The sequence below is a fragment of the Leucopleurus acutus genome, assembly GCF_964270905.1.
Source record: "Leucopleurus acutus genome assembly, chromosome: 4".
Classification (NCBI taxonomy): Eukaryota; Metazoa; Chordata; class Mammalia; order Artiodactyla; family Delphinidae; genus Leucopleurus; species Leucopleurus acutus.
Genome location: NC_139146.1, coordinates 18,283,241 through 18,293,767, shown reverse-complemented (window position 1 = coordinate 18,293,767; position 10,527 = coordinate 18,283,241). Strand labels below are relative to the sequence as shown.

Genomic DNA, 10,527 nt, shown 5'->3' with positions numbered 1-10,527 from the left:
GAACGTCCGTGACGTGGATTTTCACGCGTCAGGAGGCCGCCACTCCCGCCTTTCCCGCGAGGAGCGACTGGAACCCGAGAAGAACTGTGGTCCGAGCACGCACTCCTATCCCCGCCGCTCCCTCGCTTGCTTTCCGGAGAGACCCGGAAAGCCCTCCCGAAGGGAATTGTTTTCTGGCTCTCGGAGGGGGCTGCAGGAGAAGAGCCCCGGAGGTGGATGTTACTGAGCTGCGCGGCGCACGCGAGCTGTGAGGAGTCTACGCCCGGCCGCGCGGAGTCTCCGGAGGATTGTCCCCCGCAGCCGGAAGGGGGCCGCGGGGAGCGCTCCTGCCCGGCGGGGACGGTGGAGGCCGCGGGCCGACCGGCCGCAGCTCGGGCCATGCCTCCCCGTTCTCCTCGCCGCGGTTGATGCGGGGCGTGCACGCAGCCGCCCGCACCGGGACCCGGGCCGGGTTGCACGGCTTGGCCCCCCGCCCCCGCTTCGGCCTAGGTGAGTGTGGGGCGGCCTCTCTCCCGCCGCGGGGGCGGGAGACGCGCGGGCGGGGCGGGCCGGGCGGCAGGTGCGGGCCCGGAGGAGCTGCGCGGGGGCCGGGGCCGCGCGAGGGGAGGAAGGGCAGAGGAGGTAGAGGGGGGCGAGCCCCTCCCGCGGCGCGGCCCTCCCGCCGGGGCGCTCGGAGCTCCGGAACCGGGCGGGCGACCTTCCGCCTCCGCACGGGACGGCGAGCGGGGCCCCGCGTCCTCAGTCGCCTGCAGCGGTGGCGCCATGACCCGGGGTGTCCTCTCGGAGGAACCGCCCCCCCCCGGGGGAAAGACGCTTTCAGGGAGGCTTTTGAGGGGGTCAACGGGGCGGGGGAGGGGCGCGGAGCTGTTCGGCGGGTTTTCTGTGTCGGAGGCTCCCTGGGACTGGGGCCGGGAACGGCGTGTTTGCGCCCGCGTGTGCCTGAGCAAAGCCCCAAATCGCTGGGGACGCCCTGGCCCGGGTCTGCGTGCGCCCGAGCGAGCTGCCACTGTATTCTCGTAGTGAGAGCGGTGGAGCGGCGAGGGGAGGGGAGAGGGCACTGCCACTTTAAAAGTGGGGAAGTCCGCCCTCCTGAGGTAATGGTAACCTCAGCCTCCTCCCCTCCTCCTGCCCGAGAGAGGGAGCGAGAGCGGGCGAGAGAGCGAGCGAGCAAACTTGTTTTCATTCATAACTTTTTCCTTTTCCTTCCTCGCCGTCAACTCTTTATTTCCCGCTTGTCTCCGCGCGGATTGCAGAGGGCGCAGCTCCACCGCGGTAGCCGGCGATGTGGCGACGCCGCTCTGCAGCCCCTGCCCCTGGCTCGCTGCGCCCCGGCTCTTTAGGAATCCGGCTTCTCCTTTAAAGTGTAGACAGCTATTTATTTATAACCCTCCCTAACGTGGGCTTGCTTTTTGGCGCCCGCGTTCGCTCTGAAGGCTCTCACCGATTTGTGAGCCTCCTTGGTGGCATACGCCAAGAGGTTTTGGAAATCCACGGTGATCCTTAGGATGTGATGGGATTGTCCGAAAAGGTATTCGACTTCGATTCGGGGGTTTCTTGGGGAAGACAGTCCGCCGAGAGCGTGTGAGCGTGTTTGGGGCTAGATCGAGGACTGTCACTGCTGGAAGAGGGGCTTTGCTTCAGATCAGAGGCGGCCGAGTCTCTTCGCTCTTTCCTTTTATCCGGTGGTCTCCGCCACCGGCCAGCGTGAACTTTGCCACAGCTGGCGTTTAAAACTCAGATTCAAGTGCCTGGTGTTTTATCTGCCCTCTTCAAATCCACCGTTTTTCCTTTCGTGTGGAATCCGCCTTACTACCTTTAGGTACTCTTTGCTTTAAAAGCATTGGGTTAAAAAGTGCTTTGCGAGGAGGAGTGATATTGTGCAGAGTAACGATGGAATCTTTTGAACAGCCCTTAAGGATTCCAGGACTAAACCCAGCAGGTTGCGAATGTGTTTCTCTTTCTGTACAGAGAAGGTAGAAGAAAGTAGAAACTCGAGGATCTGAGTTGGGAGAATGAGGGAGGGGAACGCCAAGAAGTTAACATGTAAGACTTAGTCCGGGGACACTGAGTGAAGTTAAGAGGTGAAATGGACTTCTTTCCGCTTTATTCCTTAAGCTAATGTGTTTTGGCTCAAGGTAGTAGTGGGGAATGGGCATTTTTTTCTTTTCATTCTTGAATTGGATCAAATCTGTAGGCTTTGGGAGGAATTTGTGTGAAAAATGTTTTAGTCTACCATTGACTGAAAACAAACGTTTTTATGTTTGATTGTTTTATGAAGAAGACATTATACATTAGAAACTGTTAACTATTGGTGTGGAACCAAATGCTTATTTTTATCAGGATATTACTGTACTTTATTACAAGAAGCACATGGATTCAGAGTTGCCTGTGCCTTTGAAAATCAAAATCTGTCATGTAAATACAGATTTTTAAATTAGAGGAAATACAGATAATTAAAATGGCCAGGATTTCCCCATACTACTGAAGGCCTAACACTTACTTGTGTGTGAAAGTTATCTCATTAGGTGGGTGAGCCCTTATTTAAACTTAAAAAAAAAATTCTTTCATGATTTCAAATGTGAACACTCTTAACGTTCACTGAACTGTACATTAAGGTTCGTGTGTGTGCTTTAGAGGCTATAAAACACCAAGAACTGTTGTATTTGTCTGCATTTGCATCTTGTACATTAATAATGAGCTAGCTTTAAAATTCTGGTTTCTCCTGAAAAATGACCTCTTATTTTGAGATTCAATTTTAGTTTGGAATCTCTTTGATTTTTTTTTTAAATGCATGAAGTATACCTTGACTAATTTCCTCACCATTAATCTAATGCTTGTAACAGCAAACAAATAACAGAAGGCAACAGTGCCAAAGCCATTCTTAATTTTTTTTAAAGAGTGGCTATTTTCCTTTATGGAAAACACCCATGAACTGATACTGAGCTCTCTTTAGATGAGAGCTGTTTATTAGTGCTTATACTCAATATTCCCCATGAGGCCATACTCCATTTTAATTGTTTGTTAGATTCACAAACAGGAAGACATTACTTCTTGATTCTGCTTTTTAAAACTTGAAAAAAACTTCTAATTCTTATGGCATGGGGTCTCTTGCTTACATTCTTCTTCTCTGATGTGGTCCTCAGCCTCTCTTAGAATTGGACTCTGGCCAGGACCCCAACATCATTGTAATCCATTGATGAGGGAGATCATTACCAGGTGGTTTAGGCAATTTGTGACTTGACGGGATCTCTCGCATCCCCCCTCCCCCCAATGCTTCTCCTCGTTTATTTTTTCTCTGTTTTTTTTCATCTTTGATTTCCTTTTAGGATTTCAGATGCATGCCAGGTTTCCACTGATTGCCGGAATTCAAGACCACTACACATGGATCCCCAAAATCAACATGGCAGTGGCAGTTCAATAGTTGTGATCCAGCAGCCTGCTTTGGATAACCGTCAGAGGTTAGACTATGAGAGAGAGATTCAGCCTGCCGCTATTTTGTCCTTAGACCAGATCAAGGCCATCAGAGGCAGCAATGAGTACACAGAAGGGCCATCAGTGGTGAAAAGACCTGCTCTTCGAACAGCACCAAGACAAGAAAAGCATGAAAGGACTCATGAAATCATACCAATTAATGTGAATAATAACTATGAGCATAGACCTACCAGCCACCTGGGACATGCGGGACTCTCAAATAATACCAGAGGCCCCATATTGAGCAGATCAACCAGCACTGGAAGTGCAGCCAGTTCTGGGAGCAACAGCAGTGCCTCTTCTGAGCAGGGGCTGTTAGGAAGGTCACCGCCAACCAGACCAGTCTCTGGTCACAGGTCTGAAAGGGCAATCCGGACCCAGCCCAAGCAACTGATTGTGGATGACTTAAAGGGTTCCCTGAAAGAGGACCTGACACAGCACAAGTTCATTTGTGAACAGTGTGGGAAGTGCAAGTGCGGAGAATGCACAGCTCCCAGGACCCTGCCATCCTGTTTGGCCTGTAACCGGCAGTGCCTTTGCTCTGCTGAGAGCATGGTGGAATATGGAACCTGCATGTGCTTGGTCAAGGGCATCTTCTACCACTGCTCCAATGACGATGAAGGGGATTCTTACTCGGATAATCCTTGCTCCTGTTCACAGTCACAGTGCTGCTCTAGGTACCTGTGTATGGGAGCCATGTCTCTGTTTTTACCTTGCTTACTCTGTTACCCTCCTGCTAAGGGATGCCTGAAGCTGTGCAGGGGGTGTTATGACTGGATCCATCGCCCAGGGTGCAGATGTAAGAACTCCAACACGGTCTATTGTAAGCTGGAGGGCTGCCCCTCCCGGGGTCAGGGTAAACCATCATGATTTTTGGAGGTGGGTTGGGCCTCCTGAACTTCTAGCTTTCAAGCTGTGGCTGTTATGAAAAGATCCTGTTAGATACTGGTTTTAATTTCTTTGCAGTTTTTCCCTGTTTCCCACATTCTCTCCCCCTCTTCCCAAGGTTTGACTCATGGATTTTACTCTAATGGTTGATCTTCAGTAACAGTGAACTGTGAAACTGCACCTGGCTCCCCCTTATGACAAGAGCCTCTGCCATCCACTCGAGAGGATATTGAGAGCCAGCGGGCTTTTGTGTAGCCTTTTTGTTCTGCAAGCAACTTTCCAAAGTTGTACACATGAACATACCCACACACACACCCAGACTACAGTGATTTAGAGCTGTTTTTGATTGGGTACTCTGGGAGCAGGGAAATTGGTTTTTTAAAGTGGCAACCATTTAATTGCTTAAATAAGCTATGTATTAAATCTGTCTCCAATTAGGGCTCTCTTCATAGCATTGGACCCTTAAGTAGCAAGGGGGATATGTTGCTGTTATAACATTAAAATTCTCCTTTAACCACTGCCTTCTCCTTCTTGCCCCTCAACGTTCTCTCCCCTCATTTCTGGCATTATCTTATCCTAGAGATGCCAGTTTTGTTTTCTGGGTTTTTTTCCCGTGTAATTTTAGATTCGCTTTACAATATAAATCTTCACATTGGAGATATATTAGTTGTATCTTGTTCATCCTCATTCAAAGCTTTCATATTTGTGAAGGACTCGGCTCCCTTCCGTACCCCCACGCTTTTCACCAAATTACTCTTGTCACTGAGGGCACTTGGATGACTGAAGTTGATATTTATAGCTGATCGATCTATACGTGTCACAGAACTATGCTGCCTAAAGTGATCTTGGCTCCTTAATGGTTTTTGGACCCTTTGGTTAGTTAACAGCTGAGTAGTTCTAATCTTTTCTGTTTTCATTGCCTTAACCACAAATTGTGGTGCTTTTTATATATTTTATGTATAAATCACAAAGTTGAATTCTGACTATTTTTAAGACAAAAGTCTGTTAAACTTTTTTATTGTAAAGAATATTTATTATGCGAATCTATTATTTTATGATATTTATTGCAAAAACTGTTGAAATGTACTCATGTCTGAATATAACAAAATTATCAATACATAACGGAAAATAAGGTGACACCAAGAAAGTACATATGTTAACTATAATGCAGAAAATATATTAATTAATGAACCTGTCTCTTGATTTCTTCATTTATTAGCCTGTACTGTTGTGGTGAGTTTTGTCATTTGCTTCGACTCTTTCGTCATGCATACCCATTTTCTTTCTTTCCCTTAACATACCAAATCTAGATGCAAGTGAGCTCAAATTTTGAACTAGATGTTTCCTGGAAAATGCATTAATCAAGATTTTGTAATCCAAATTGTGTTTTAACAAATGCCTGAGTAAATCACTTTACAGAGTGAAAAAACTTTTTTTTTGTAATTAGTGTTAACAATTCCTGCCACTTTTGGTTATTTTGTAAGCAAGGGGTTTTGTGTATGTCATAGTTTCTTGCAATGGGACGTATTTGTAAGTTTTAAAAAATGTTTATCTTAACTCTCTTGGATTAGTCAAAAATTCGTTTTCATCCACAAAACTTAAAGGACTTAGTTCTGCAGGCATGCTTGGAGTCTCTGGCACTGTCACTTTAATAAAACATTCTAAAAGTTAAGAGTGCACCAAGGGAATAGTTAACATTATCAAAGAGATGTTTTAAAAACATTCCAGTCCCTACCTTTTCATTTCGTTTCATAAGTCTCTAATGTGACCTGATCAAACAACATTTTGACATGTTTTGTGGAATAAGGAATCTGAGGGCCCTGAAACTTTATATAAAGAAAGTAAATATTTTTAGTTTTTAGTCTGCTGAACTTACGACATGGTTAGAATCTTTGGGTCTGATAAAATTTTGTGCATGTGACCCCTCAGACTCAGTTTCACGAACTCCTCCCTATGCCTAAGTGATGTGTCAAAGCTGAATAATCTGCATTTGAGGATAAGATGTTGACATAATATGAGCCCAGGATTTAGGCTGTCAAAACTCTTACCCAGCTTTTTTGTTTTGGTTGTCTCTTTACATGATTTGGCTACTAGTTTTGGAGTACTTACTCTCTGTAAATAGGCTTTGATTTTGGTTTAATCTGACAAGACATAAGTGGTAGAAACTTGTTTTAATGCTTTTCCATCAAGCCACTAACCTATTAGTTGGCATTGTGACGTTTGATATAATCAAGTATTTTCTCTGCGCTCTGAAAGCAGAAACTTTTTTTTTAATGAGTATTTGTGTTTTGGAGGCCATTTCATAATCTACAGTATTTCAAAATGTGAATTTATTTCCTCTTGTACTCAAGTTATGTGGTGATATCACCGATTCCTTAATATTGAATATTTCATTGAAGTTTTGCTCCTTAATGAAGTGTATAGACAGACTCCCTCAAAATACTGTGTAACTTTTTTCTGTTATTTAGACCCTTCGTATAATTAGGAATTGGTATAAGAGCTGTCTGTAGCTATACTAACCAGACTAAGAAGCTGTAGCTTTCATTGAAAGAAATTTATAACTTTTATGAGAAATGAGGTATGCTGTGGAGTTTTAACTTCAGGCTATACGGGGAATACATTAAAATGACAATATTAAGACGGTAGTCTCAGGCCTGTATTTGGAAGTAGCAATAGGTTAGAGGTTCAGACTTCTAACCTGCTTGTCAGGTGCAAAGCGTAAATACTTTGATTCAAAACTGCCTCCTTTGTGATGGTTTAAACCTAGAAGGAAAAAATATTAGGGTGTGTCTTCATGAATGCTTATGAGTCCTATGCTTTTTAATACTGATGATCATTTTAAAGTGGTATGGCTTTGAGAGCATCCGCAAAGCTGAAATTTCTTATAAATTCCACTGCCATTTATTTGATACTGCCCAGTGAAAAATACCAAATAGATGGGTTAACCTTTCCTTTTTTATTCCACAATTTTGTCCCTCTTCCTCAGCTACTACAGCTTGACAGAATGAATATTTTTGTTAAATAGTTCCTTTCCAGCATATTTTCTGAGTGCCATTCTTTTCATTCCAAGAAGTTTTATTTAGATAATTAATTGTGAATAAAACCAATGCAGGATTGCTGTAATTGAGTAGTTTCCCGTCAACAGTTTATAAAATGTCACTCAGCAGAAAAATGCAATGTGAAAAAACAGATATGCTTCTTTCTGTGAAGGCCTAAGGTGAATCCTTAAATGATAGTCTGTTATAATTATTATATGGTTTTCAAAATCCAAACCATAGAATGAACATTCCAGTTATGACTAAGAAAAATAAAAATTAAAAACAGTGGTTTTTAAAGTAAAGGAAGGGAATTAAAAACTAGTGTTTTTACCCTAAAGTTAGTATTGGAATCAAACTCAGAGGGTTCATTTCCAGAAGATTGATTTAATTTTTTAAATTGTCTCCTTTTCCTAAATCCTCTTTTTGTTGAGTAATGTATTTCATGGCAGTTTTTATGTATAGCTCTTTAGCAAAAAAGTACAATCCCATTTTTAAACATGTATATATATTGCAAGAGAAAGTTTGGCATCATTTTTTACACATCTTGAAAACAAAACTTTAAATCCCCCTTTTGGCCAATTGACAATTGGGGGACTGTTTTTTTTCCATTATTTCACTTTAGATAAGACAGCTGTGTACTTAATTGACAAAGTTATTGATTCTTCTGATATTCTCTTGGACTATTACCAAGCCATTTTGCTACATTGATTGAACCCCTACTATGTGCATTATTCCATATGCAGGAGAATTCTAGAGCTAGAAATAGCTATCAGAATATACTTGCTTTATGTTTCTCAACCATATGTGAAAGTAAATATGTCACTAGTTAAAAATCAGAAGTCTGTGTCAGCTCAGACCTACTCTACCAGAAGAATCTCCAGGAGAGGAGCTTGATCTTCTTAATTTCAAAAAGCTTCTTGGGTGATTCTATCAGGCAATTTTGGAATCGCTTTTTTAGTTTGATGTCTTCATTTTGAGAATGTAGAAACAAAGGCCTGGCTTGAGAAATGTTCATGATAGCTAGCATAGAACCAGGACTCTTCAGATACAGGATTTTCTTCATTTCTTGGCAGCAAACCTGGTACCTTTATGTTACACGTTAGCCTTTACCATTTCGTTCTTTTTACCAGAACGTGTTTCCTTCATAATTAATCAATTTGACCATAATTTAGGAAATGGAATGTTTTTTCTGCATATATTATTTGCACTTAGCTGTCAGGAATAAGTAGCAAATGACTTAATTGCCATGATTATTTTTCATATGTTATTATTAAAGTTAACAGCTTCTTCTGAAAACAGCATGTGTGCTTCCCCTGGCCACGTGCATATGGTAATAATGGAACAAACGGATTCGATCGGTTTGTAAAAGATAATAGTAACTTGGCATCTAGATTTAAGAACTTGTGTGATGGTACTTCTTACTGTTATTCTGGTCGTTTCAGGATTACAGTGATTAAAAAGCAGATTTAAATGTTCTGTTTTGTACTATTAAAAAGATTGGTGTTAAAGTCAGATAGTCGAGTCATACTAGGTATGGCAATAACTCTAAGAGCAAAAGCCATCAGAGAACCTAGAACTCTTTTGAACTAAGTAATTTGGGAAAATATACTGAAAGCTTCTGTCATTCACTAGTAAGTAGTCCGAGAGCTTGTTTGGATAAAATAATCATAGAACTATACTTTTAGTGGTAGAAAGAAACTTAGACGTCATCTATTGCATCTTCTTTAGAGATGAGAAAGCCAGGTTCAGAGATGTTGCTTACCTAAAGTCATGATCTAATTGCCAAAATAAAATAAACTTTATTAAAAACTGCTTGCTGCATATGTACGTTTGGTAAAAGATCAGAAGAAAGGAGAGGTTGGTTGTGGGGGGCAAGACCAACCTCTAAACCAAAGTTTCAGGTTAATTTGTAAGTTATAAAATTTAACAAGTTTGTGAAAGCACAATGGACGAACGGTAGTCCAAGGCAGAGAAATAAGTGCCGTAAGAAAGGAATCAGACAAAAGGCACTGAATAAATTTGATGTAAGAAAGCAAGGTGAGTATTTGAGAAAACTGAGTTCCAGTTTGGCTAGCAGCGGTTCTCAACTTCAGCTGTACATTAAAACCACCTGGAAGTAAAACAACAACAAACAAAACCTGTGCCCTGGGTGGGGCTTTGTCTTTTGTCTGTCTTCCAAGCACCCCAGATGATTCTAAGACACAGCCGCAGTGAAGAGCCTCTGAATTAGATTATAGGTAAGTGTAGAAGAATTATGGGAGATTAAAATGGCAGCTATTAAGGTAAGAGGCCAATTTAGAAAAAGAAGTATTAAGGGTCAGAACTAGGTTGGAGATTAGTAGGAATGGAAAGAAGGAGGCAACGTGAGAAGTAAACCTAAAGGGCTTTGCAGTTATTTGTATGTGGGGTTGAGAAGGAGGAAAGAATTGAAAATGATGCTGAGGTTTTGGACCAAGGTGAATAGGCAAACAACGGTAGCTCTGTTAAAAGAAATGGGTGGAATTAGTTTAGGAGGTATGTGGGGTGGGAAAGTTATGAGTTCTATTGGGATAAACTCTTACAGTGCAGGTGAGTTGCCAGAAGGTCACTGAGAAAAAAGTCTAGAATTTAAGAGAGGTGTGTGATGGCCCATCACCCACATGGGGGTGAGAGGGAATCTGTAGCATAGATTTTTTTCTAAGGGAAAGAATGGAACTAAAAGCAGGCTAGGAACAAAACCTTGAGGAACATGCCTATATTTAGGAGGCGTAGCTGGGATTTAGAGCCAACAGAGGGATGTTCAAAGAAGCATAGGCACTGAAGGATTGGTATGTTTTAGAATCCAAAGGAGACTTTCAAGATGGAAATTAGTAACTAAATGTCAAAAGCTGTGCAGACTCCCAACTAAATTTGGTGGGTGGTATTTAGGTGAAATTGTAATAAAAACCAGATTGCATGGGATTTAGTGGGTGGTGAGTACAATGCAAGTAACAGCTTTAGACTATTCTAGAAATTTTGAGATGATAGGAAAGTAACTAGAGAGGTAACAGCTGAAGAGGATTTTTAGAATAACAGAAACCTGCGCCTTTTTGTAGGGCAAGAACAAGGGCAATTGAGAAAGACGGAGCAGAGGAAAGAGCTGAAGGAACGC

At 42.6% G+C, this 10,527-nt stretch overlaps 1 protein-coding gene across 2 annotated transcripts; it reads left to right on the top strand.

Moving 5' to 3' along the window:
• The first annotated feature begins 247 nt into the window (after positions 1 to 247).
• SPRY1 (sprouty RTK signaling antagonist 1) lies at positions 248 to 5,792 on the top strand. Of its 2 annotated transcripts, none has more exons than XM_082838269.1 (2): positions 248 to 489; positions 3,327 to 5,792. In XM_082838269.1, exon 2 carries the CDS (start codon positions 3,382 to 3,384, stop codon positions 4,339 to 4,341), a length of 960 nt encoding a protein of 319 aa, XP_082694395.1. In that variant the 5' UTR covers positions 248 to 489; positions 3,327 to 3,381; the 3' UTR covers positions 4,342 to 5,792. The 2 variants fall into 2 exon arrangements, with proteins under 2 accessions (XP_082694395.1, XP_082694394.1); XM_082838268.1 differs by lacking the exon at positions 248 to 489 and adding an exon at positions 1,041 to 1,528.
• The last annotated feature ends 4,735 nt before the right edge of the window (positions 5,793 to 10,527 follow it).